This window comes from Zea mays, chromosome 8 (genome assembly GCF_902167145.1).
Source record: "Zea mays cultivar B73 chromosome 8, Zm-B73-REFERENCE-NAM-5.0, whole genome shotgun sequence".
In the NCBI taxonomy this organism is placed as follows: domain Eukaryota; kingdom Viridiplantae; phylum Streptophyta; class Magnoliopsida; order Poales; family Poaceae; genus Zea; species Zea mays.
Window position 1 is genome coordinate 75,517,447 of NC_050103.1, and position 27,108 is coordinate 75,544,554.

The window sequence follows — 27,108 nt, forward strand, 5'->3', positions numbered from 1 at the left end:
AGTTGAAGGCTTGGTTTAGGAAAAGCCCAGGGTCCTCGGTGTAAACTGGCTTTTCAGAAAACCTTTTAAACATTATTTATTTAAATACAAACAGAGCTTGTAAAATTCATAACTTCAGTTATATCTAGCCAAATTTAGTCAAACCAATTTTGCTAGGTTCTAAATAATGTGAACTACTTAAGAAAAATACAAAACACCCTAAGTATTGCAGAAGATTTTAAAGTTTAAATTTAATTAGTAAACTGACCAAAGGATAAATAAAGAAGGAAAAATAGCTACACTTTTAGACTGAGGTTAAGAAAAATTAGAGAAGTACTTAACCACTCCCTAGCCTGTTTAAAAATAATACAACCCTCAGTACATCAAATTAAGGAAGGGTTTACCATTTAAACTCATTTTGGCTCAAAGTTAAAGAAAATAGAAAAGGGAGTTTAAAATGATAACCAGGGGGCAACCACATTTTTGCTAGCTCACTTATTTAACATAGTTCACTGGAAAATTTTGTTAGACCCTATGTTAGTACAAAAGAAATGAAATACCTTTTATTTCATAAAAATAATGAAAACTTAGAAAAATCTTAAAAAATTAATCCTCAGGAGAAACCACCCCAAGCCTTGGGATAACTAATAAAATGTTATTATGAATCTAGGAAAAATGTAATTTCTGTTGTTTGACATTTTTCAAATGACAAGTTAAACCACCCCAAGCCTTGGGATAACTAATAAAATGTTATTATGAATCTAGGAAAAATGTAATTTCTGTTGTTTGACATTTTTCAAATGACAAGTTAGTTATAAGTACCTTTTTGGTATTAAACTTTAGAAAATCACAACTAAATATCCAGGAGGCCTTTTTCTGTGATTTTTAACACAAAGATCTATTATTCCCTAGGAATCTTGGCAAAAATAAATGTTGACCCAGAAACCTCACAGAGATTAGAGCTATAATGTAAAGTGCCCTTTTTCCTTACTTTTGTTAATGCGCAAAGAGTATATGAATTCATTTCAACCTCAAATTTTTAGGATAACCCACAGAGGTCAATGTTTACTCCCTGTAATTTTTATAACATTTTTGGGAAATGTTAACTGACCATGATAGTTCAAAAATGCTTAATAAGAAGCACAATAGGAAGAAAAAGGGAAATTTTGGGAGAACTAGATAATGTACAACTAAAACCTTCTAAGAACCTCATGAAACCTAAGAATGAAATTAAAGATTATAAGTTCATTCAAGATCCCAAAAATGAAGGTATAAAAACCCTTAAGTATAACCAAAAGAAACCCTAGAGTACCACTAAATTTAGTAATGTGTTACTATGCATAGCCTTTACAAATTTTCATATCATTAATATGCATATATCTTATTCATTGCATTCGATAGACTGTAATCTCGCTGATGGGGAATACATCCTCGTTCCGGAGCAAGGAGTTGCTCAGGAGGTAGTCCAGGAGCCAGCACCAGAGCCTGCCATCGAGGATCTGTCTGCCCCAGCTTTGGAAGGCAAGCCCCGGTTTTATGCATAACCTTTATATATATGCTATTTTACTGCACTTAATGATTGTAGGCTTGTACTGTACACTTACGTGTAGGAGTTGTCTAAAAACCCTAGTTGCATGAACTCAGGATTCCTTTTGTGATGGATACTAGTATGCTAAGTCGAGTAGCTGCTTTACTAATTAGGGATCTCGATAGAAGTAGAGTGATTTTTCTATCACTCGCGCGAGGTCAGGAATTGGTTGTATCCACTTTGATAACAGAATGATGATGGTCGGTGGACATGGATCCATGGGGATGCGTTGTTTACGAAACAGAAATTGGAATAAGGATTAACGTGCGGATACCTGTGTCAAGCGTTTGAACGTACTAAGCACATGCCGAGAAATATGGTAAATCGGTAAGCCTAGTACCTCAGTGAACCTGGCAGCAGACTTTACCCCTCACGCGACCTAAGACGTGGTCTCCCATTCCAGTTATGGTGGGTACAAGTGCGGTCACTGCACGACGGCAGTCGGGGTCAGTGAGGCATTGTACGCCAAGGCGGTGAGCCCAGATCTGTTGACGAGGAATCGATGGGGACAGTTGATGTGTGTGGGGACGGAGTGCCTCGCCACATCGTGTGTTTAGGTTTACCTTGTAAGGATAAAAACTCGATTCGAATCGTCTGCTTCTCGCAGCTAATGAGACTGCTTGATCCATTGTACTGCATTGAGTAATAAGTGGAAATGAGTTGATTGGCAAAGGATGTTGATTGCTAAATGCTTGATACCATGTATGATTAGATAGGTACACGTTTAGTCTTAAGAGAGTCACACTAAAACTTGAAAAGCTAAACTTGATTTTAGACTCAGCTAGTGCTTTTGGCAAACCAAACCCCCCTCAGCCAAACAACTGCATGTCTAGAGGTAGAGGAGTAGACTCCTCACACCGAGTAAGTCTAGCTGAGTATTAGTATACTCAGCCTTGCTTGTGGCATAATTTTTACAGGTTCTTTGGAGGATATGGTTGCTGGAGTGACTTGGTCGTCCATCTTGCCACTGGGTTGGACAGTCGAGTGGGACCCTACCTCGGCAGAGGAGGAGCATGAGGAGTGATGGGACAGGCTTCCCCATCCCTCCGTTTATTTACCGTTAGTTATATTCCGCTGCATTCCGAAGATCACTACTTTTGTTAAACTCCGATGATGTTGTAATAAATTAAATACTCCTTAATGTATGGTTTTATGTTTTATTGTATTTGCTCTGTGCCTCACCTTCGAGTGAGTACGTGTTACTTGACCCTGTTAGTGGCCTCGTCGGACTAGATCCAAGGGACTGACGTTTTATTCCTATTTAAGTGTAGTATAGCTGTTAAGGTGGGACTTAGGCACTTAAGTTGGAATAATTTGGGCGGTTCCGCCACACTTTTCATGGTTGAAATTATTTCCTTTGGCACCCAGATGCGTTTGGCCCCCTTTCCTTTGTTGGCTTGCTTGTTGGCCTTGATTGCTATCACATTTACATTCTTTTTCTTCTTGATCAAATATGGTGTAGCAGCCTTTTTGTCCACCTTTTTGATGTAGGTGTTGGAGACGTTGCTTGATGGCTTTTGCTTGAGCTTTTGCCTTTGTTTATCCTCGGTCATCGCCTTGCATTGGAAAGACTTGCGGCCTTCCTTGTGGCATAGCCTACAAATCACAGTTTCTCCCTCCATAGGCTTGTTCACTCCCGCAGTGGTGTTATCCTGTGGAGGTCGGATTTGTTTGGCTTTGCCTTTCTTGTCATACAAAGCCTTGCCAAGGCAAGCCACTTCTTGCCTTAATTGCTCATTTCCTTTGCAACCTCATCTGAACATGTTTCTACAACAATATTCTCAACAAGAACTTGGTTGCAGGAGTTAGAATCACTAATTAAATCAAAGCAAGAAGTAGAAGCATCCTTTTTAATAATTTCAGGAATTTCAACTAAAGATGCTCCTAGGGTGCTACCAATGTTTTCTAGCTTAGTAGTTAGCTCATTGTTGTGTATGCTAAGAATTTCCATTTTCTCTAGCAAATTTTCAATAGCTTTTTGAGAGCTAGCTAACTCAGCCTTAAGTTTTTCATTCTTTTTAATAAGGCCATCATCGGTAGCTGTGGATGTAGCACTAGACTCTAATTGCTCAATTTTAGTTGACAGCTCACAGTTTAAGTTTGCAAAAGTTTCAAATTTTTCTAGCAAACCTTTATAATCATTTTGGGAGCTAATCAATTTATTTTTCAAAGTTTTAAGTTGAGCTTTTTGCTTAGTGCAAACATCCTGGAAAAATTTAACGGCTTCCGCAAGTTCATCTATGAAGGGCTTTCTTTCACCATCATCATCACTACTATTATCATCACTAGAGGATGGAATGCTCATTTTACCTCTTGCCATAAGGCATTTGTGTGATGACCGTGATGAGCGTGATGAGGACCGGTGGCTGCGCGTCCTTGGAGGTTCATCTTCACTTGAAGAATTATCTCAAGTTCTAACACTTGTTAGCGCCTTGCCTTTGCTCCTCCCCTTTTTGGGTTAGGCCATATTTGGACAGTTGTCCCTTAAGTGGCCCTTCTCCCCACATGCGAAGCATCCTCTCTTCCTTTGCTTTTTCCTGTCAATGTTAAAGAGAAGATCTTCAACCTGCAGGGGCACACCCATTAGATTAATCTTGCAGATCATCCCCATTACCTTTCCGACGCGTCGAATTGTTTCTTCGTCCTTGGAGGATGATGTGCACGGTTGATTATCTTCATTATCATCACTTTCTTCTTCTTCCTCTTCTTCACTTGAGGAACTTGGAGTGGGAGCCCTCTTTTTACCCTTCCTTTCATCACATGCAAAAGCATATGGCCTTGAGGAAGTTGGCTCCTCTCCCCGACACATTTTTCGCGACATCTCAAAAGTCGTGATTTTCCCAATCACAATGGTCGGGGTCATGGTACTCAAGTCCTCCATGTTGTGAAGGATGGTGATGATGCTCCCATATCTTCGTTGTGGTAGCAGGGAGATAATCTTCCTTACAATGTCTGCATCACCTAGCTTATTTATGCCAATAGAGTTGAGTTCATTGATGATTAGATTTAAACGAGAATACATGTCTCTAACAAGCTCATCATCTCTCATAGCAAAAGAATTATACTCATTTAAGACTAGGCAATGTTTTTGCTCACAGACATTTGATGTGCCGTCATGGAGCTCATGCAATTTTAGCCAAATCTCATTAGCAGTTTTCAAGGTAAATACTTGATTAAAAATATCCATGCTAAGAGATTCATACAAGCAATTTTTGGCTCTAGCATTTAAATGAATTTCTTTTTTCTCACTCGTGGTGGGTTTCTCGGGATTCTTGGGGGGGGGGTTCATCCCGTCACGAGTGACTCGCCAAACACCTAGATCAACGGCCTCTAGGTAACAAGCCATTCTAGCACTATAATATGGGAAGTTAGTGCCGTCGAAGTGTGGTGGCCTATGGGTATCCATCCCTTCCTCTAAAAAGCGTCGGCTCTTTTAGCGGTGAAGCTAAAGCGTTTCAAATGAGCCAAACCAGGCTCTGATACCACTTGTAGGAAACGGGTGACGCCTAAAAGGGGGGTGAATTAGGACTTTTAAAACCCTCGCTAAACTAGGCCACAAATAAATCCCTAGAGCAAAACCTATGCAAATAGTCAAACTAGAATGTGCAAAATAGGTTTTGTCTAAGTGTTGCTATCTCTACCGCAATGGCTAAGTTTCAATCTATACTAAATAAGTATGTATACAAGATTGAAACTTAAATGCTTAATATAAATGCGGAAAACTTAAAGAGCAAAGTAGAGAAGCAAACTCTCATGGATGACGCCGGTATTTTTACCGAGGTATCCGGAACCGCGCAAGGTCCCGACTAATCCTCGTTGGTGCCCCTACGCAAAGGGAAGCCCACGCGAGGGCCAAGCACCTCGGTCGAGTAACTCCGTAGAGAGTCGCGAGCCTTCTCCACGCGCAAGTGGTGCTCCGCTTCCGGCTCCTCTCGGACGCTCCCCGCCGTCTCCACTATCGAGCTTTCGGCTGAAACGCCGTGGGCCTCGTTCCCTTCGGTACACGGTGGCGGCCGTGACACAAACGCGGTTGTCACGGTCTCACAAGACACTCGCCCCACTCGGTACAATTACAATGGCTCGCGCAAGAGCCGTGAGGTTGTGTGGTTTTACAAAACTCACTCAACTAACTAGGGTTCACCTAGAGCAAGCGCTAAAGCGGTCTAACTAACCTAAGCACTTCGCAAAGCACCTACACTAATCACCGAGTGATTCTATTAAGCACTTGGGTGCAAGAGCACTTGGGAATGTCTACTATATGCCTTGGTATGTCTCTTGGGCTCCCACACTTGGAAATGGTCGGTTGGGGGTGTATTTATAGCCCCTAACACAAAATAGAGTCGTTGGAGAAAAGTTGCTGCTTCTCTGTGGCACACCGGACATCGCACTGTAGCCTATCCGGTGCGCCTAGCCATTGCCCTGTCAGAGCAGGTGACCATTGGCGCCGCAGGCTTTCCACACCGGACAGTCCAGTCCTCACACCGGACAGTCCGGTGGTCTTTTCTCCGGGTGCCACCTGGAACTAGCCGTTGGGCTGCGGTTCCCTGGTGCACCGGACAGTCCGACGTGTGGGCACCGGACAGTCCGGTGCTCCACGCACAGACAGTCCACAGGCAGCACACTTGGACTTTTCTTAGATCTTTTTAATGTCTTCTTTTGAGGTGTTGCTTTCCTCAATTCCTTAGTCCAAGTTAATCTTGCATCCTGTGAACTACAAATACAAACACTAGAAAACTTATTAGTTCACGGATTGTGTTGATCATCAAACACCAAAACTCAATTATCCAAATGGCCCGAGATCCATTTTCCTTACAGCCCCTGCGGGACACCATCTGTATCGCCACCGCGTCTGCCTTCGACGCCACGTCCGTGACGCCACCGCTGTCTGAGACTGAACCAAACCCTCGAATGTTAGATCCAAACAGGGAGAGCGACACATTATGAGGTTGGCGCTGTGCTTGAGGTGACCCCTACTATCGGTGTAGAAGTCGCACGCACGTCGCTTGTGGTGGCGGAGGAGAGGGAGCTGACCACGTCACGAGGAAGACGAGCACGGGCTAGGTATCGGCCACGGCGCTAGCAGGCCAACTCCATGCGGCTACGAAGGCTAGAAGGCAAGGGGCGGTGTTGGGGTGGGGGTAGCGCTCAAGTAGAACAAAAAGTAATGATTACGGAAGTCGGGGTGAAACCACCTGGCTTGGGGAAGTCGAGGATGACGCAGATGGAGGAGGTGATCCCCACTAAGCGTGCGTCGGCGGACGCCATCGCCGACACTGCCTGCCCTCGCCTCCTGCCGGTGACGCACATGCTCAATGGAGCCGCGACGCCGACGCGGGGGACAAAAAGGCAGTGCAGACACAGACAAGGATGGGACGCATGGCCTCACTCGACGGCGAGCTGCTTGTTCTTCCCCCACGATGAGACCGTCGAGTGGCGAAGCGGATGAGAGCAAATCTAGATCTCTGCCTGCCCGCAAACATGTCACTTAATTCTAGGTTGCCTGATTTGTGGGAGATGCGCCTTTTATTCAAAGAAGTCCTAGTTATTATTACAGTTTACAACTTAACGCCCTTCAACCGAACAATCTCTCTATTTAGTGAGCTTTATTAGGGTTGATTTGGTGACCAGAGATCATGAGGGGATCCATGGGGAACAAGGGGATTCCTCCCCATGAATCCTCTAATTGAATAATAGGGGATTCCTCCTCATGAATTCTCTCGTGATCCCTGGTTACCAAACCAGCCCTTAAGTGTAGCAATAGAGGGTTAAAGGATGAGAAGTCCAGATGTCACCTTAGTTGGAGGGTGAAGTCATTAGTTGTGTTCACTTGAGCTGAATTTTATCTACAACGACTATTTTCAGAGAAGCCACAACACCTATTTTAATGGTATCGAGCATAACTTCAGTGTATCTCTAATGACCAAATCTATTATCTTACCCTAGAGACATCACCCCTACGGGTGGTAATATACTCTATTTTTTATATTGCAAAATTTAAGGATGAGATCAAATTAGGATCAGACTTTATATATATATATATATATATATATATATATATATATATATATATATATATATATATATATATATATATATATTTATATTTATATTTATATTTATATTTATATTTATATTTATATTAAACTAAATTAGTTAATGGATCAAACAAATTATGAAGAGATATTTGGATCGTGATCCATTATCACCTCAGATGAAAATGATAATTTATATTGCCAGGGGTTTCACTGGTCTAGCTTCTCAACCTAGATGAACTGAGACGATTTTTTTCCAAACTATAATAACAGTAATAAATCGCTCCCTCTATTTTTAAATTATAAAATATTTTATTGAAATACAAAGATTGAGTAAGTATTTTTATATTTACCATGTTCCTTAGAAACAATTAAAACGGCATTACCTAATTAGGAACGGAGGGAGGGAGTAATACCATTATTTATTTTTTTATCTCTACTACTAATTATGTTAGTAGTGTAGGCGTCCACCACCTCTTGGCGCATGTTCTGCCGCCCCGCAACCGCCCGCATCCGCGGCAGCGCCGCAGTCGCTCCTTCCATCCTCCGCGGATCCCCGCGCTCCCTCCCGCGCTCCCTCTGCGCCCGCCCGCAGTCGCGCCGCATCCCGCAGCCGCCCCGCATACGCCCCAGCCGCGCATCCCGCAGCCGCGCCGCAGCCGCTCCTTCCATCCTCCGCCCTCCTTCCATCCTCCATGGAAGATCTATATCGGCGTCCATGGAAGATATATATCGTGTCCGCGCCGCCAGCCTCCAACTGCACGGATCTGCGCCACGTCTCTCCACCGCGTTCGCGCCGTCCATGGAATCCGCCCGGATCTGCGCGCCCCAGCTTCCAACTGCGCGCGCCAGCCTCCATGGAAGCCGCCTCGGATCTGCGCGACCCACCTTCCAACTGCACGCCGCGTCCGCGCCATCCATGGAAGTCGCCCCGGATCTGCGCGCACCAGCCTCCATGAAAGCTGTCGCTAACCTCGACCCAACTGCGCCCACCGTGCCTACCCCAACCTCGGCTCTCCATTTTTTCCAGCTCGAATTACAAGAAAGAATAGCCTCCGATGTCGATGAGCCGGCAGCAGACGCCGGTGTGGCCTCGTCGCTGGCGGAGATGGGGGCGCTCGTGCTATCCACCGTCAGACCCTCGTCAAGGCACGACGCACCAACGCCGCCTTCTACTGGTGGACATTCAGGCTCCCCGTCGGACAGGCGACGACCCCCGACCACCCCACGAGGCCCGATAAGCCCCTTGTGGTACACCCTCTCGCGCTGCTCGTGCATCTCCTCCCTCTGATCCTTGTCTTAGGATGAGGCGTTTCGCCAAACAGGAAGCGATGGGTGATCTGGGCGTTGTCGCTGTCCTGTGTGCAGGTGACGTAGAAGGAGATTACCACACACAAGTAGATGGGGTGCCGCTCAATGCTACATGCTGCACAACCTGGCACACATCGAGCTCAACACCATCGACCTCGTCTGGAGGTTGGACTTGCCTATGGTCTCCTTCTGTTCGCCCTATGTTCATCCATTATACGCTTTGGTGGGGAGCCATACGAACAATGGCCTTCCACACAAGGGAAACCAGGTTTGCCTTCTTCAACCATGTGTCTTGTAGTGTCAGGATCTGATTCAGTTCTACCTACTCCGGATAAAACTGAATAGAAATCTATACATTTTGCAAATAGCAAAAACCCCAGGAATGAGCTGGACATATATAGGGCCTGATTCAGTTGTACTTGTACTTCCTCTTGATAAAACTGAATAGACTAGAAAATATCTGAGAACATGGACTAATTTTATTAGCTTCATGTGTGTGTCAATGTCTGGTGTCAAACAATGTAATCCATTGCTTTCTGAACCATAGCAGCAGTGGCCTGAAGTACTATGTAATTCAATTATAGTGCATCAACATTGGATAAGTACTATGTAATTTTGTGAAATTAAAAATGAATAAAAGGTTTGTTTTCTAAAATGAGTTAAAAGAAAGGACAACAATTTGTTTGTCTAGGCACCGGTCAAAGTTTAAGATCTACAGAAATCAACAATATTTCTAACTATTAAGTGTTAATTATCTAATGTATTTAATGAAGTAAAATAGTTAAACTTGCCTAAAGAGGCCAGTCGAAGCTTCACTAGCTGCACAGATAACTAAATTTTTATTATCATGTAAATGCATGGTTTTTTGGAACCATTTGGTCTATCTCTACTACTACTTAAGCCAGTAGTGTAGGTGTCCACATTTTTTTGGTGCACGTTCTGCCTCGCTCCCCCAGCCGCGTCCCGCTCCCCCGCAGCGCCGACTCCCATCCATGGCTGTGCGACGCGAGATCGGCTCCCCTTTCCTTGCGCGACCTGAGATCGGCTACAATACATGGAACTACTCATTTTTTAGGGATATAGGTAGAGGTCTTAAACTGAACTGCTCGTCATAGAGGAAGGATAACAATTCATGTAAGTTATGCTACCCAAATTGATGTCGTGTTAGTATAAAAAGTGGGATGGCAGAAAGATGGTACCACTTAGTAAGATTCAGGGACTTGGGGGAAAAGGGCCACTTGTGCTGATAGAAGTTCACATTTGCCAAGGTCAAATTGTGAAGCAAAGGACCCTATTATTGACTTTTCAAATAATAATTTCTGCTTTGTCAAGCTAATTATGACTTTACTTTATTCTGATTCCCTTTTGCGCCAATAATGTGTTGTTTTATTCCAAGTCCCTTCTAACTGTATCAAGTTCTGCTAATGTGAATCTGCAGATGTGGAACTTCCTGTTGCTTGTATCATACTGGTTTGCCTGTTTGCACTGCAACACTACGGTACACACTGGGTTGGCTTCATTTTTGCTCCAGTGGTGATCACATGGCTCCTATGTATAACCCTGATCGGTGTTTACAATATTATTCACTGGGAACCCATTGTATATCGAGCATTATCTCTATATTACATGTACAAGTTCTTGAGGAAGACACAGAGAGGAGGTTGGATGTGCCTGGGAGGAATACTGCTATGTGTAACTGGTACTATGCTCAGCAAACCATTTCTGAACCTTTTGTCTTGATCTTTGGAGTGTCTCTTACTACAAGGTGACCCTTTCACTCTTTCAGATTCTGAAGCAATGTTTGCTGATCTGGGCATTTCAACCAGTTGTCAATACAGGTGAAAACTGTTTGCTGCAAACTAACTTTTCTCTGCATTTCATCCTAGAAGCAGTATATGGCGAATTATTCTCTAATAAAAAAAACCTTGGGTAGATTGTTTTTACATGCATGGTGTATCCAGCATTGATCCTTGCATACATGGGACAAGCTGCTTATCTGTGTAAGCATCATATCATGGAAAGTGACTACAGGATCAGATTCTATGTGTCTATGCCAGGCAAGTTATTCTCGCCAATTCTTATCATCAGATATGTGAACCATAGCGCGATATCAGAATCAGTGCTGATTCTTAATGCTTACAATGCACCATTTTAGAGAAAATTAGGTGGCCCATTATGGCAATTGCTATTCTTGCAGCAGTTGTGGGAAGCCAAGCCGTCATCACTGGTACATTCTCAATGATCAAGCAGTGCGCTTCTCTGGGCTGCTTTCCTCGGGTGAAGATAATCCATACATCTGCCAAAGCACACGGGCAAATATACATCCCTGAGATCAATTGGATTATGATGATACTGTGCTTAGCTGTAACCATTGGTTTTAGGAACACAAAACACTTGGGAAATGCATCAGGTATGTCAATGTTAACATATATACATACTAAAAGTGAGTAGTAATAGATGTCCATCTGACCATCTCACATCTACTTGTTATTTTTACATAGGATTGGCTATTATAACCGTCATGCTGGTCACAACGTGCCTGATGTCCCCCGTGATAGTCTTGTGCTGGCATAAGAGCATATTCCTTGCGATTGGCTTCATCCTGTTCTTTGGGACCATTGAGGCACTGTACTTCTTAGCCGCACTCATCAAGTTCATGAGGCACTGTACTTCTTAGCCGCACTCATCAAGTTCAGGGAGGGAGCCTGGGTCCCAATCGTTCTTGCTCTCATCTTCATCTTGATAATGTGCGTCTGGCACTATGGCACCATCAAGAAGTACGAGTTTGACGTCCAGAGCAAGGTCTCCATCAACTGGCTCCTTGGACTCAGCCCGAACCTTGGCATTGTCCGCGTCCGTGGCATTGGCCTCATCCACACCGAGCTCGAAACCGGCATCCCAGCTATCTTCTCGCATTTCGTCACCAACTTGCCTGCCTTTCACCAGGTAGCCTCAATTCGTCCTTGTCCAATTGATGGTTCCATTGTCCAAAGCTGAGACAGAGGCGAATGGTGCACGGTTCTGCCGGTTCCGCATCCCGCCAGATTGGGACGAATTCGACATCGGCTCCACCAAAGGCTCCACGGATTCGGCATCGGCTCCACGGATTTTCGGTACCCATGCTTTGTTTAGCCAGTGATTTTGGTGCTGGTAGGATTTTGGTAATAGTCCATGGTGGAAAAAGTTATAGCTGAAAAGCTCTATTTTCAGTTTTCCATCGAACATCATTTTGATAGGTTGAAGAGCCAAGGCTGACATATTTGTCTAAAAATGAGAATTATATATGTCAAAATAAATATTGCTTTACTAGCCTGAAATATCCGAAATGTCACACTACACCATAATAAAGAACAGAGCTTAACAAAGCAAGAACACATTAAACCAAGTAGTTATTATTTGCAGCTCCTTTAGGCTACAGAGGGGGGCAAAGTCATGTTATATTTTAAGTAAACGAAAGAAAACAAAACAAAGGAGGTGTGTGTTCAAAAAAGAACTACATGCATTTACCTCGTTTTTTGTTTCATTTTATTCTATATTTTTTCACACTTTATTGTAGGTGGTTCGAAGTTCTATGATCATAAGACGCATTCAGGTCGATCTCACTCTTCATGTTCGTCCCCGCTGCGCAGAACGCCACTGCAGCACCGATGGAATCGTACGGTGTCATCAGGCTCGACTAGATCTAGATGGGATGGACTCTACTTGTGTTGAAGGAGAGGAAGCACGTGTTTGGCTTGCGGGGAGCGGGGACATATTTCTGTTCAACTTTTCTTATGGGTTATGTTACTTGTCATGTCAGATTATACAACTTTAGGTATTTATGTCTTTGTGAGAAAAGTACCAAAATATTTTTACTGCATGGCTATTCAGATGTGTTTAATTTGAATATTCTGTGTGTCGTTGCAACACGCACGGGTACATACCTAGTTTTTATTAAGGACCGTCACTTGTCTGTCACTAGTCGCCTGACGACTCGTTCCAGGCCCAGTTCCGAAATGCCACAAACACCCCACCCCCAATCCCACTCGAATCGGGCGAAAGTCAAGACGGACGCCGACCTCTCCATCCATGGGCGAGCAAACCCACTCCCAGACTCTCTCCTCCACGCCTCCCGTCTCCGCCTCCGCCTCCGCCTCCGCCTCCGCCGCGTTACCTGCCACGACCAGGGCCTCGGACCCCGCCTCTGCCGCCTCCACCTCCCGCGCCAGCGCCGCGGCCTCCCGCGCCAGCGCCGCGGCCTCCCGCCTCAAGAAGAAGGAGGCGAACGCATCGCCCGACCCCAACCCGGCCAAGAAGCACCGCCTGACGTTCTCGATCCCGGGCCAGCCCCTGTCCGCGGCCGGCGAGGTGGGCGTGGCCATCCGCCACCTGCGCGCCGTGGACCCCGCCCTCGCCGCCGTCATCGACGCGCACGAGCCCCCCGTGTTCCAGTGCCCGCACCGCCCGTTCCACTCCCTCGTACGATCCATCCTGTACCAGCAGCTCGCCTTCAAGGCCGCCGCCTCCGTCTACTCCCGCTTCCTCGCGCTCCTCGGCGGCGAGGCCAGCGTGGCCCCCGACGCCGTCCTCGCGCTCAGCCCGCACCAGCTCCGCCAGATCGGGGTCTCCCCGCGCAAGGCGTCCTACCTCCACGACCTCGCCCGCAAGTATGCCTCAGGGATCCTCTCCGACGCCTCGATCGTCAACATGGACGACCGCTCCCTCGCCGCCATGCTCACTATGGTCAAGGGCATCGGCGCCTGGAGCGTCCACATGTTCATGATCTTCTCCCTCGCGCGCCCCGACGTGCTCCCCTCCGCCGACCTCGGCGTGCGCAAGGGCGTTCAGATGCTCTACGCCCTCCAAGACGTGCCTCGCCCCTCGCAGATGGACAGGCTGTGCGAGCGGTGGCGCCCCTACCGCTCTGTTGGGGCCTGGTACATGTGGCGGCTCATTGAGTCCAAGGTGCCCCAGCCGGCGCCGCCCATCCCTGCCCTCCCTTCGCCGGACGGCCAGATTATGCTACAGCAGCAGCAGCAGCAATCTGTCATCCAAATGATCATTCCCTTTTAGATGCTCCCAGGGATGGGGTGAATTCGGTATCACTTCTGCCCATTAGTCACTCCATCTTAGATCAATGTTTACTCTGCGCATCCGATAGTCAGTTCCGCACTTTGTTGTTCTGGAATGGAACGGCAGGAGGGTGGACATGAAATGAGTATTTTCGTCCAAACTTATTAAGTTTTCAATTTGGTTTGTGTTGTTTATCTGTGTCAAGAATCTGTGAAGATCATGGTTGGCTGTTGTTTACAATGTAAAAATCACCTAGTAGTATTTTAGAACCTCCTGGAATTGTTCCATGCTTCATACTAGTGTCCACCTGTTATAAAATGATTAAGGCCTTGTTCGTTTGTGTCGGATTGGTGGGTCGGAACAATTCCCAATTCCCGGCTGGATTGCTTCTCTAATTTATATAAACTTTGATTAGCCGGAACGATTCCGGGTGCAATCCGACGCAAACGAACAAGCCGTAAGGGCCTGTTCGGTTCTTGGGGATTAGCCACCCGGAACTATTCCTAGCCGAATTGGTTACCTAATTTATATAAGGTTTGATTAGCTGGAACAATTCCGGGATGAATCCCGGGCTAAGCGAACATGCTCTAAGAGCATGCTCTGTTGTTAAGCATGGAATTGTTCCATGCTTGACCCAAGGCCCATCTAATTCTAAATCAAAATTGGGCTCTTCTCGTTTGCTCATGACTTTGGGTTTTAGAAACTAAAATAACACAGGCTATGCAAAGACATATTATGATGATTACATTTGGGGTTTTCAAGCTTCCATATGGATTTGTTTGATACAACACCAGTAACATAGGTTCTTTCAAAATCAGTTATGTCGAACTTGGTGTGGTTTACTGCACGTGTACTTCTGGCGAGGGCACGCTCACTTTAGGGAATGTTACAAGAGCTCCTCCCAATTGCTTGTGGCTTTCGGTATTAGAAGACTTTCGATATTATAAGCCGAAATAATATTGGTTGTCGAAGAAACAGACAGAAATTGATTAAAGTTATGACGTTTTGGATCTTTTGAAGATTGCCTATTGATTTGTTTGACACGATGCTGGCAAAATGGGTTCTGTCATTCAGTTTATCCTGTTTTTTTTATATTCTGTTACATGGGAAATTTTTTGAGGGCATGTACATTTTTATGGAATGTTATAAGAGCTCCTCCCTGTTGCTCGACATTGGTTATCGAAGAAACAGAAAGCTTGATTAAAGTTACTATGTTTTGGATTTTTTTTGAAGCTTGCCTGTTGATGATACAGTGCCGGCAAAATGAGTTCTGCCAAAATTCAGTTATATAGGAATTTCTGTAGTTTATTGCGTTTTAAGATTCTATTACACACTTCGTTTTGTTTTGCGAGCACTCAGTCGGTTTTACGGAATGTTATTCCAACTACTACTAGTGACCTTCGATTTTAGAAAGTGAAAAAAAAAACATATGATAAATCGAAAGGAACAGAATTTTTGGTTAATAATGTACTAATCGTTTGCTCTCCATACTCCATGGCTCCATTGCCAACTTGGTTGTTTTAGGGCATTGTCGTCCTAGTCTTAAGTCTTATTTGAATCCATTAGCTGATAGTATTTAGCTATCTGATTTGGTCCTGCTACTGAGATGGTTGTTTGGTTCCAAAAGAGATAATTATTAAGCAAGACAAGGACCAACAACATTTAGGTGGGGCACGCTTCATAGAAGACTAACTTGACAGATTGAGCCATTTGTGCGAGATATGTTGTTGGCTTCCTCGAGCGTCTTGTGATTTGAGCATCTCTTTCTCTTCCGAGCTGTGCGCCTTGTGAAACAGCAGCCTCTCCAAGTTATTCTTCACCTTTTCTAGACACAAATCTTCCTTTCCTGTTGGGCACAGCAGGCTCCACCCTAGCATTATTGCTACCTGCCTCAGTAGCAATCTCATATCCTTTAAACAGTTTCCTGGAAGCATATATTTGTTTCTTAACCGGACAGAATTTGGAAAATGTATTTTTGGCGAAGATTACATCAGGAGCACCTCCCCAGCATGGCACAGCCCCACACCATAGATCAGCACCATCTAGAGGCTGAGACATTTTGTTAGGAACATGGAGTAGTTTAGGGCTAGTTTGGAAGTTTAAAACTCGGAGGGGATTGAAGGGGCTAAAATCCTCTTATTCAAATTTGAATACGGAGTGCATTTTAGCCTCTCCAATCCCCTCTGGATTTAAGGCTTCTAAACTAGCCCTTATTGGCTTTCCAAGGATTTTCACATGTGGGTCAGCGTTCTTGCTTGCTGCTGGCTACCTCTCTCGTGCGGCTCCGTGTAAACCTTCTGGTTTTGGCTGTAGGGGAATGTGCATGGCAGCAGCATTCGGTGAAGTGCATGTGTTTGCAGCTGTATATTCTTTGGCATGGCCTCAATCAATGTTTGTGGTCCTATTATTTTCTTCATCTTTTCTTTCTTTTTAATTGAAAAATCTCCATTCTCCATTGCTGAGCCTCCTGTTGCTGTTACTGTTAGGTATACATACTACACTCTAATGTATAAATAAAGGTGCAAGTGTCAAATGGGCCATGCAGTTGTCCAAATGTTTTTATTTTTGGATTATGTTGGTGATACGGCAGGGTTGTGGTAATGGTGGTCCGTAGCAATCTGTTGTCACGGCCCCTACCAGGCAGTGGCATCGGGCCGTTGCCTAAATGGGCGTCTGTCTTATGCATGGCCCACTGTTTTAGGTCACGCTAGTCTAGAAAGCACGGCTAAATTAGTAGGCTGGGCCGGTCCATAGCCCGGTAATCCTAGATCTACCACATCATCTATATTCAGTGTTCTGTTTTCAAATCTCAATTCAAATATGGAAATTACAGGTAGGCTACCAATCGCCATCGTCTCTTCTCAATAATCCTGCTCGTCAAATTAAAGGAAAAAAGCAGTCTTTTAAAATTTCCGGCTACCAATCGCCATCGTCTCTTCTCAATAATCCTGCTCGTCAAATTATAGGTAGGCTGTAAAAACAAATAGGGTTAAGGTTACATTACCAGCTGATACGAGGTCCAGAGGCCAGAGAAGAAGATAAAATGGTGACATGGCCCTCGACGGACGATGAATGCATCAGGACCGAGAGGCAGATGAGCATTGCCTTCCATTGCAGAATTGTATGGCTCCTTCCAGCGAATAGGAGCATTGCTTGCAGACTACATATATAGTTTATATAAATTGGCAATCCAACGAGGGCTTTTGGTTGGTCTTGACGTACGTATGTATCCGGTTTCAACTGTTACTCTGTTCTTCAAGCCAAGCCTAGTATGGGAGACGCGTCGCAGGCCCTGCGCTGCTCTCGTAGTTGTGGTCTCGTCTCTCGAGAGAAATATCTGGCTCCGGTCCGGCTGAGGAGCGGGAGCCGGTCAACGAAATGACGCGGTGGCGTTGCAGCCCCGCACGGCAGCACGCGCGACTCCTGCTCCCCGTGGAAGCGTCGCTGTTGACAAGGGCCTGCACGGACAGCACGGCTGCCCTCCATCCCATTCCCATAGATTATTATATACGTGTAAATTTCTAGTAGTAGGTTGGCGCCACGGCCTAGACAGCGGCCGCGCCGTTCCCCGATGGCCGTCCCGATCCGACGGCCATAAACCCACCCGGGCCGGGCGGCCGGGCCCGTGGCTACAGCGGCGGCGGTGGTACTGGTACGGTGGTACCTGCCGCGCTGCCGCCCAATTCTCTCCGGCTGCATCATTAAAGCCTGGGGCCCGCGTGGCATGGGTACGGGACGGGACGGGAGGTCAGGGTCACCCCTGCCCATGTCGGTCGCTGCACTGCACACCGCCACCGCGGACCGCCGGGTAGGAAACAAAAGCGCCATTTCCCAGCTCAGGCATGCAGCCCGGACCCCCCCCCCCCCCCCCCCCCCCCCCCACCACCACTCGCCTCGCCGCAGGCGGTCACGATCAATGCCGCATCCCTCCGCTGCCGGCCTGCTCACACAGCCTCCTCTTCCTCCAGTCCTCCTCCCACGCACCACGGGCGAACAAAAGCACAAAAGCCAACCCACACCGCACCACCCCTACTACCCCTAGGAAACGACGACCGCAACTACATACCAGCCAGCCGACCCGACCCCCAGCAGTCTTGCAGGCTACAGCCCCTGCGGCACCAGAGGGAGCGGCCGCGGCAGGGCGTCCTCGTCGCCGCGGCAGGGCGCTAGGGCAGGCAGGCATGCGCTGATGGAATTCACGGCCCAGGAGGGGGAGGAGCCCGTCTCGGAGGAGATGGGCGCGAGCTCCGCGCCGCCGCCCTGCCTCGGCCCCGGCCGCGGCCCGGGGAACCAGAACCACGCCGCCGAGGCGACGTACCACGAGTGTCTGCGCAACCACGCGGCGGCGCTGGGCGGACACGTCGTCGATGGCTGCGGCGAGTTCATGCCCGAGGACGCCGACAGGCTCAAGTGCGCAGCCTGCGGCTGCCACCGCAGCTTCCACCGCAAGGGCGACGCGGGGCGCCGCCACCAGCTCCTGCTGCCGCCGCCCGCCGCGGCGGTCCCGCGCGTCCCGCTGCTCCTGCCTCCGCCCCACCCCTACGCGGCCGGCGCTGCCCACCCCCACTACGCGTCGCCGCCGCTGTTCCCGTACCACGGCACGCCCAGCGGCACCACGACCGAGTCGTCCAGCGAGGAGCGTGGCCCGCCGTCCGGGTTCGCCGCCGCGCCGCACGCGCACGCGCAGGGCCACGTCCGGCGGAAGCGGATCCGGACCAAGTTCACGCCGGAGCAGAAGGAGCAGATGCTGGCGTTCGCGGAACGCCTCGGCTGGCGGATGCAGAAGCAGGACGACGCGCTGGTGCAGCACTTCTGCGACCAGGTCGGCGTCCGGCGGCAGGTCTTCAAGGTCTGGATGCACAACAACAAGCACATCGGCAGCGGCGGCAGGAGGCAGCCGCCGCCGCACCTGCCGCCTCCCGAGGGGCAGCAACAGCCCCAGCAGCCCCAGTAGCCACGGTGGGAGACAAGGCTCAGCAGTCAGCAGCACCACCACCACCACCACCATTTGCTTAATCCCCCGCCTCATTTTTTTATGGGCTCCGAGAGGGGGTGTGGGATTAAACAAGGGAAGTCAGGAGGGGTTCCTATCCTTTCTTCCCTTCCGTTTTTGGGTTCACCTTATCCTTGATTTTTTGTAGTCACTTCACGTCTTCACCATCCTCTTTTGCTTCACGATTCTTGCTTGCATATCTTTGGTTTTATTCTGTTCTTACTAGCTTGGGGGATCAATTGGAAGGAGGAGGAGGCACTGTGCATGTTTTGTAGCTACAATCCTGCTACCTTATTGCCATTTAGCCCCCTTCGGCGAGCAAGGTTAACCAATCTAAATTCCGATCTATATTTCCATCTTCACTTAATCTGTTAATCAATAGCGAATATAGCCGGTGGTCTCTCCTCCCTTCTAATGCAGCACTTTTTTCCATTTAGCTCAAGCTTCCAACCCAGCATAAACTAATGGCCAAAATGGCATGAGTTCATGATAAGCTATTAATCTTGAGTTCTCTTCAGCCAATTGCTAATTAGAGAGCAGCATGCAATACCTGTAGCTAGGATATACTGTGTGTGTGTGTGGAGGGGGGCCTGGATGAAATATAGTGGAAAACAATGCTTGCATGCAGATTTTATTATCTGTGACACCGCCATTAGAGAGACTCGAGGTTGCATGAAATACTCGTACCTTTCACACACTCTCTCTCTCTCTGTTTGCCATTCAATTGGAGGTGTACTTGCATGCTGTGGTGTTTAAGCTTAAACTGTACTTGGCTCTAGATGCATCCCATGCTGCCATGCATGGAGCGAGTGTCATTGTCCAGACCTGATTGATTCCATTAATGGAGGGCTGGAGCTCCAAGTCACGTACTCACATGGCTGCTGTAGTGCTGTCGCCGCCTCTACCTTCCAGAACCTAAGGATTTACAAGGATTTCGATTCATGATGATAGGGCCATCACCCATGCTGCTGCAAGAGATGAGGCGGTGAGAGGCAGATAAGGATGCAATGAATGCGCTCCAAGAAAATTGCAAGGCATGGGGATAAACGGATAACTGGGAAATTTGGCATATCCAGATGTGATACTGGATATTTTGATCAACAATATATTCAACTACGGTATCGAGTAACAAGTTTTAGCATAGAAAGGTTCCCGCCGTGAAAAAAAAGTAGAACGCAATTAACTAGCTGTGTGAGCTGCAGACTTGTAAGCAATGTTACTCACAGGCAGTAGCGCCGCGGTGTTGAGAAGCAAGCCAACTCGTGCGCTTCCTTGGCCCTTAGGAGTTGAGATATGCCATCGTGCTGAAAAATAGGATGATTAACAGCAATAACGCAGCAAGCTAACAATGTTGAGTGAGCTGGATTTTGTAGGGGCATAGGCCTTGGATTGGGTACGAATTCTTAACATATTTCCATTAGATTCAGAGATTCCAGAATGTAACCAGTTCCGATGGGATTATATATAGGATCGAACGAAACTCAAGACGGATGTCATTAAGGGTGACTAACCTTCTTTCTCGCTTGCAGGCATTGAGGCATGTGCTTGCTGAAGTTGATTTGGACCGGTTTGACCACGTTGAGCGCATGCCAGACCCTATGCCAAAGCCAGCTTGCTAATTGTGTTGCTCTCTCTCACCACAGTCTAGACCATGACTTTGTAGTTTGCAAGCATCTGTTCATCACATGTTTGACTAGTAACCGAAAATGTCAACAACGGCTGCTGAGGCCAAGATATTGCTCTGGCTCCGCCTTATCTACAGGCAGGTGTTATTTACTGTGTTTTACACCTATCCAGCTCAATTTGCTACCTGGAGCTTGAATTGCCCAAACTAATAGAAAATGGTGAAAAGATCACATGTTAATACCTACCTAATGTATTGATCTCATCTGCAGAATCAGGTGAATTGCTGAGATGATTTCTCCCAACAAAAAATCAGTTTAGATACATGACACAGAATGCACTGACCTTGGACTTTTGCACAGTTGTTGAACTTTAGCCCATCATGGTGCTACTGAATGATCAGTCCTGTCAGTTCTGATAGTTTTGTCTTTTCATCTACACTTCTGACAGGTCTTATTAATAGCCCAAGATGCTGAAAGCGCTGAACTATTCAAAGAATCAAAGAGCTGTTTGGTGTGCTTCCGTGTCTAAACCCAATACTGCGATATTTCAGAGCTGTTTGCCTTTGCTGCCCTCCCTGTTCCAGCATTTGTGGTGTCAGGTTCCTTTCCACCAGTTTAATCCAGACTTGCTTCCTAAGGGACGGACCTAAGAGACTGACAACGATAATTCAGACCTAATTAACTATTCAACTGACACAATGACGCCAGGGAAATTGCAGTTTGCTACAACAATACGAGACCCGTTTGTCTCAACTTGAGACCCGTTTGTCTCAACTTGAATTGTAACAGATGGTATGCTGCATACCACAATAAGCTAAGACAAAGAAACATATATATATATAACCTTAAACGTGTGTACCAAACCATATAGAGCAGACCCACGTGATTGCAAGCACTGGGAACATCATTGTACTCCAAAGGAAAACATCCTAAAGAGCCGTGACAAGTCGAAACACTTGTATTAATTCGAAAACAGAATGATCGTCACACAGGAAAGAACGCAGTGGAAAGATTTTTTGCTAGATATCTTTTTGAAAGAAAAAAGAACACAATCATCATCACTAGCAACAGAGAAAGTGTGGACTCGAAGACCTCTGTATAGATATGTTCTCAAGAATTTGTCGGGAAAAGATGAGATATTCCCAGTAGTAAATAAAGAGCAAAGAGCTAAGATCGCATCAGCTCGTATCAGATAGTTGCCACCAATCCTTGTGGCTCCAAGTTCCTAAGCAACGTGCAGGCTAAATAAAACCAAATCAAGCTCAAAGTTCCAAGCTTCAAATATATTTTTAGTACCTGCTGATCTCACCCTTCCCAGCCTTAAACTACTACTCTATCTGACAACTACGGATAAGATAACACTAGCCCATGCATCTTTGCTTAAACAAGTCCTAATCTCTATGAGAAAAGATAATAATCTTCTAACTGGATTCAAGAGGGTTCGGGAAGGGGGAGCGGAATTAAAGAATACATACCCGTGGGCAAGAATCATGTAGAGCTGAGCTGCATAGGCAACTAACCACCCAACCAACAAGATTAAACAACTAATAATCAACAGATCAATACAAAGCATTCGGGTACTAGGCTTTTGCTATTTGTATTTAACAAATCTGTAAGACCAAATTGTGGGACCCTGGGGACCATTTTCTTACATGAGCATCTATACTAAGGCCTTAAAGGGCTTGCATCACCCAGAAAAGGCTCTCGTGCTACAGTGCCAGACCATGTGGTTGAACCCCAGCCAAAAAAACAGCAGATTTGTTAATTGGAACGAGTGATGCACTGGACTCACATACAGTGCTAACGGATTTGTGATCCTAGTTGGCTCAGCTGGTATCAACTACTCAACCGTGTTTATTTGTCCGGAGGATAGATATATTGTCTTAAACAGGGGATCATGTTCATGTATGACGCGTGTCAGAACGGAATATGGCTGGCAGGTTCTGGAGAACTTTGTGTCCATACTGGGGCAGCTTTCAACAGGTCATGTCCACATTTGGCCTCCACTGATGTGCAAAATGTTCACATAACAGATGCTGGACGACGGACTGTCTCGCCTACAGGATTGCAACACGAGCCCTCCCAAAGTGCTTGCTTTGTGTTGTGGACAGGAGGAGATCACACATCACCTTCTCACGTCGTGCGTGAGTGTTCGCCTGGAGAACTTGGCGCTGAGGCATTATTCCGTGTTCCACAAGTGCTGGCATAGAAACTCAAGCGTGTAAATGTGTCAACTACATGGTGATCCTAACCACCTGGATGGTTTGGAATCATACAAATTGTTGCGTCTTTGATGAGTGCAGATGGTCGGGTAGTGTTGCAGGACATCAACGAGCAGACAGTCTTTCGGGTGATGGCCGACGTTAATGTAAACACCAAACTGGGATTTCTAAGATAATGATTATTCATGAAATAATGTTAGTGTGTTATTATAGAGGCATGATCTTTCTTTTAAATAAAGATGGGATCCTTAATTATTGTATATTTCACTCTATACTAAGTTTATGTGTGATGAAGCATTCTACCAGTTGGAAGAAAAGAATAATAAGTAAATATATGATTTGCATCATTTTGGATTTTTTTTTGCGGATATTTGAAATTAGCACCCATGTCTAGTTTTGAATTTGAAATATGAAGGGATAGGAAAAGAGAGAAAAGAAAAGAAGTGAAAAAGGAAAAAGAAATGAATAAGCAGCCTAGGCCGAAAACCCAACCTCGGCCCAAAACAGCCCCTCCTCCCGCGTGGCCCAGCTACTGCTCTCACGCAAACCGGCGCCGACAGGCAGGCCCGGTCAATCAGTCTTCCACTCGCGCGCGCTCATGTGTCATTTACCGCTGTCACGCGGACCCCACCTGTCGGGCCAAGCCCTGTAGATCTTCCCCTCTGCAACCGTAGGTGGCCGACTTCCGCGCCACCGCATGCTCCAGCTAGCACCCCCCCTCAAACTGACCTGCGAGGACATAAAACCCTGTCGCGGGCTCCCCTCCTCTGCTCTTCCACCTTGTGATTACCCTGAGGATCGCCACCGGGCGCCACCGCGCCATCCAAGCAGCTTGTGAGAGAGAGTTGAGCCGCCGCGTCTACTTCTCGCACCCATCACCGACCAGCGCTTGTGAGGAGCCACAGAACTACGCCTAGACGCAAGGGGAATCCGTCTGTATCTGTTACTCGTGCGGTTGTGGCCCTAGGTTCGCGGAATTCCTCGCCGGAAACATCAAGCCCCCGCGGGTCCGCCTAACGCCGTGGGCAGAACTTCTTCGCGGGCGATTTTTGGTGAGAACTCCTCCTATAGCTTCGCACTTACCTCCGCTTCGTGTAGATGCTTCGGGGGGGAATCTTTTGGCTTGGAATCGTAGTTTGGCAGGGTCCGGCGATGTCGCCAGTGTGGCTCTGGGCGCCGTCGTGCTCCGCCGTTGGGGAAGGGGGGAAAACGCCCTGACCGTAGATCTAGTAAGGTGCAGTCGTGATCAGGTCATTTCATACCCCTTCGCGCGATTAATTCTAGGTCGTAGATCTGTGATCGGGCGAGCAGGAGTCGAGTATAGTTATGTTAAATCTGGACCGTGGATCTCTAATCCTAGGGGCCCTGTCGCATACCACTTCGTGGTATGATAGATTTAATCTGGGTCGTCCGTTTGTGATCAAGCGGATCAGAGCTACCCATAGCCCTGCGACCATGTAATTTGCTTATGAGACCCTCGGGTTTCATTGATTTAACCCGCCATCCACGGTTGTTCAAAGATTAGAGCACCTAGGTCCATATTTTCACAGAAGGACCCCCACCTTCCCGTATTAGTGGCCGCAGTCCAACAATATGATATAAATATGAATTAAATCCGAAAATAGATTAATGTATATGAAAATAAATCTAAGAACTTGTAAAATTCATATTTAACTCATTCTGGCTCCAAATTAATCCATTCCAGTTGCATTAGACTCATATTAATATTGACTATCAGTTAGTAACCTTATTTTACTATGTAACATAGAGATAAAATCAAGCACTCATTTTGTTTTATATTTAACACTTAAACCTTCGGAAAATCATAATTCTATTCTTATTCTTAATTGAAAGGCAGAGCTCTTGCTGTTACGTTTAAAAAATAAGGCTTGGATCCTCACAGCCAATATCATATAGTTTTTTTTATTGTTTTTTCATCAACATGAGTAGGTAACAATGAGCCAGCAAGAACTATTTGAGGTGCAAGCAAGCCCAGAAAACCATCAATAATCGTTCAAGAATTATAATGGCTCATCTCAATATAGAGAGAGCGATAAGGCAAAACGGGAAAAAATGAAGCATGCAACATATTATTATATCAAAAATGGTGTGGGGTGCGGGTGTAAAGAGCTAGCCCCAAGTACACACCATGCAACGAATTCATAAAAAACTACCAAAATACGCAATATGCATTACAAGTAGGATGGTAATGGACCTTAAATTTTACATTATAAAATTTAACGATTGAATCATATTCGGATCGGATCGGGCTCGATTTCTATTCATTTTTCGAACAAAAAATAATTAAGGGCCCAAACAAATCGTAAAGAAATATTTTGATCGTGATCCATTACCACATCTAATTACATGTTTAACCGTCATCACCAAAACATAATTTCATTGTACCTTGTGTCACACAATTTTATGGCTAGTGCGACTCAGCTAAAAAACGAACATCTGTGCACCATGTGAAACAAATCTGAAACTAAAACAAGAAATCAATCACGCAATAGTTTGTTATCAACCCACAACTACTTCTACACATGAATATCCAATAATCCGAGTAGCAGTCTAAATGAAACGTTTGTCGTCATTTATGCTATAATCATTGAAATAAGAGGTTCCATAAAGATATTAGGAATCATGTATGTTCCCTGTGAAAAGAAATCTATGACATTCTTGATCAAATAAATAAACATTCCTAAAGATGGCAATGCTGCAATTGTGAACTCCTGATGCAAATACTATTACGGCTTTACTCACAAATAAAATTCCCTTTCGTTTATGAATTTACTGTGAATTTTACAGAAGATATCAAGACTGAATAAATTAGCATTATTCCTAAAGCAGCACCGGAGTGACTTCTCTATTCACTAGGGTCTAGGTATGTAACAGCAAACTAGAAATGCAATGCTTTGTCAAAGCCATGTGCAACAGACACACTTGATTCTGCAACTAATTAGTAGAGGTGTCCTGCTTTGAAAATTTGTCTCGTCTCAAACTCTTCGTCTGACTCACGCATATGACTTGTCAGTTGTCATGGCACAGACTGCAGTTCAATTGTTGTGAGCAGGATTCAGAAAATAATGCTGAAGCCTATGTCCTGACCTGATTGGCACACTATCCTGCAAAAGCAACCACGCGGTGGTGCTCCAGTTTTTAAACTGCATTCCTACGTGAAACAAGCCAATCGGTGCCCCTGAGTATCATTAGTAAACCAGGCACTGCAAGTCACCAACAGCAACTCAACAAGCCGACGAATGAACACATGAACCAGCATCAGAAGGAAGGAAATACCTCATCAGCCATATTCCCGTAATAATCAACAAATAGGCCATAGCAACCGCGTCTCGGAGTCTCAGAGAGTGAACGTGAACGATGCGATGACCTAGTGTTCCCATATAAAATTAAAAGGCGAGCATGGATGATGTGAAATGCGGAACTCACCTGGTTGGACGACGAGGAGGATGACCGGCAACAAACTGACCCCCGGCACCCCGCTCTCCCCTACTTCAATCGGAGACGGCGTCTCCAAGCGTTGGCTCGATCGGATTGCCGGGCAGGGTATGCCGGTATGCCGTGGCATATACGGCATACCCTGTGGTTCCGCCACTGCTCGGCGGGGTGTGGATCGGAGGCCGGCGCCGTCGTGCCGAGGCCGCGACCGACTCCGCAAGCACAACAATCCGGAGAGCACGCGGCGGTAGGAGGGTTGGGACTCTCCGCCTCTCCGGAAGGCCGTGGCTTCACAAAAGACGGAGAGCGCGAGGGAAACCGCGAGAGGCAGGCAGGCCTGGAACCGCCGCGGCGCGTGTTGCCGCCACAGGTGGGCTCTGTTCTGGTGGATGCCACCGACGGGTTGAAGCCGTGCGTCTTTTGGGCCGTGCTCTGTTTAGCGCCTCACTTCATCACTGTTGTTGGTCTTTTGGGCCGTGCTCTGTTTAGCGCCTCACTTATCACTGTTGTTGGTAGGGGTAAAAACGATTAGAAACGATCGGTAAACACTAAAATTATTTTTATTTTTATATTTTTCTTGGAAAACGAGATTGAAAACGGAAACTCCAGAAACAAAAACGACATTGGTAATTCAGAAACATCGGAAACAAAAGTTTGGTACGAGAATTACACCGATTACAATCGGAATCTAAATATCGATCGGTAAAACCTGTAATATGTACCCTCAATTGACTTTAAAAATTCACGCAAGACATACATTTATATAAAATTAGTAATAATATATAAGGTAGGAGGTCACAATAAATATATAAAGTAAGAAGTCATACAATAATAAAATCATTATTATGTA

At 46.2% G+C, this 27,108-nt stretch overlaps 3 protein-coding genes and 3 long non-coding RNA genes across 9 annotated transcripts; 5 read left to right on the forward strand and 1 right to left on the reverse strand.

Moving 5' to 3' along the window:
* Positions 1 to 8,083: 8,083 nt before the first annotated feature.
* On the forward strand, positions 8,084 to 9,796 carry LOC109941801 (putative nuclear envelope pore membrane protein POM 121B). The gene is made up of 2 exons (XM_020543017.2): positions 8,084 to 8,850; positions 8,968 to 9,796. Exons 1-2 carry the CDS (start codon positions 8,084 to 8,086, stop codon positions 8,969 to 8,971), a joined length of 771 nt encoding a protein of 256 aa, XP_020398606.1. The 3' UTR covers positions 8,972 to 9,796.
* Positions 9,797 to 10,516: 720 nt separating this feature from the next.
* On the forward strand, positions 10,517 to 10,942 carry LOC103635378 (uncharacterized). Its single transcript, XR_002264179.3, has 3 exons — positions 10,517 to 10,609; positions 10,697 to 10,748; positions 10,844 to 10,942. It is a non-coding gene; the product is annotated as an uncharacterized lncRNA (long non-coding RNA).
* A 127-nt stretch (positions 10,943 to 11,069) lies between these two features.
* LOC118473108 (uncharacterized) lies at positions 11,070 to 12,775 on the forward strand. Its single transcript, XR_004851977.1, has 2 exons — positions 11,070 to 11,320; positions 11,412 to 12,775. It is a non-coding gene; the product is annotated as an uncharacterized lncRNA (long non-coding RNA).
* A 188-nt stretch (positions 12,776 to 12,963) lies between these two features.
* LOC100194229 (DNA glycosylase superfamily protein) lies at positions 12,964 to 14,227 on the forward strand. The gene has a single exon (NM_001139270.2). The coding sequence runs from the start codon at positions 12,979 to 12,981 to the stop codon at positions 13,960 to 13,962; it is 984 nt and encodes a 327-aa protein (NP_001132742.1). The 5' UTR covers positions 12,964 to 12,978; the 3' UTR covers positions 13,963 to 14,227.
* A 3,621-nt stretch (positions 14,228 to 17,848) lies between these two features.
* LOC103635380 (zinc-finger homeodomain protein 6) lies at positions 17,849 to 19,358 on the forward strand. Its single transcript, XM_008657844.3, has one exon. The coding sequence runs from the start codon at positions 18,152 to 18,154 to the stop codon at positions 18,914 to 18,916; it is 765 nt and encodes a 254-aa protein (XP_008656066.1). The 5' UTR covers positions 17,849 to 18,151; the 3' UTR covers positions 18,917 to 19,358.
* A 204-nt stretch (positions 19,359 to 19,562) lies between these two features.
* Positions 19,563 to 26,636, reverse strand: LOC103635379 (uncharacterized). Of its 4 annotated transcripts, none has more exons than XR_004851974.1 (4): positions 22,056 to 26,636; positions 20,467 to 21,155; positions 20,180 to 20,259; positions 19,563 to 19,923 (listed from the first exon to the last, which is right to left on the reverse strand). It is a non-coding gene; the product is annotated as an uncharacterized lncRNA (long non-coding RNA). The 4 variants fall into 4 exon arrangements; XR_004851975.1 differs by having other exon boundaries at positions 20,467 to 20,786; positions 20,924 to 26,636; XR_004851976.1 differs by having other exon boundaries at positions 20,467 to 20,844; positions 20,924 to 26,636.
* Positions 26,637 to 27,108: the final 472 nt, after the last annotated feature.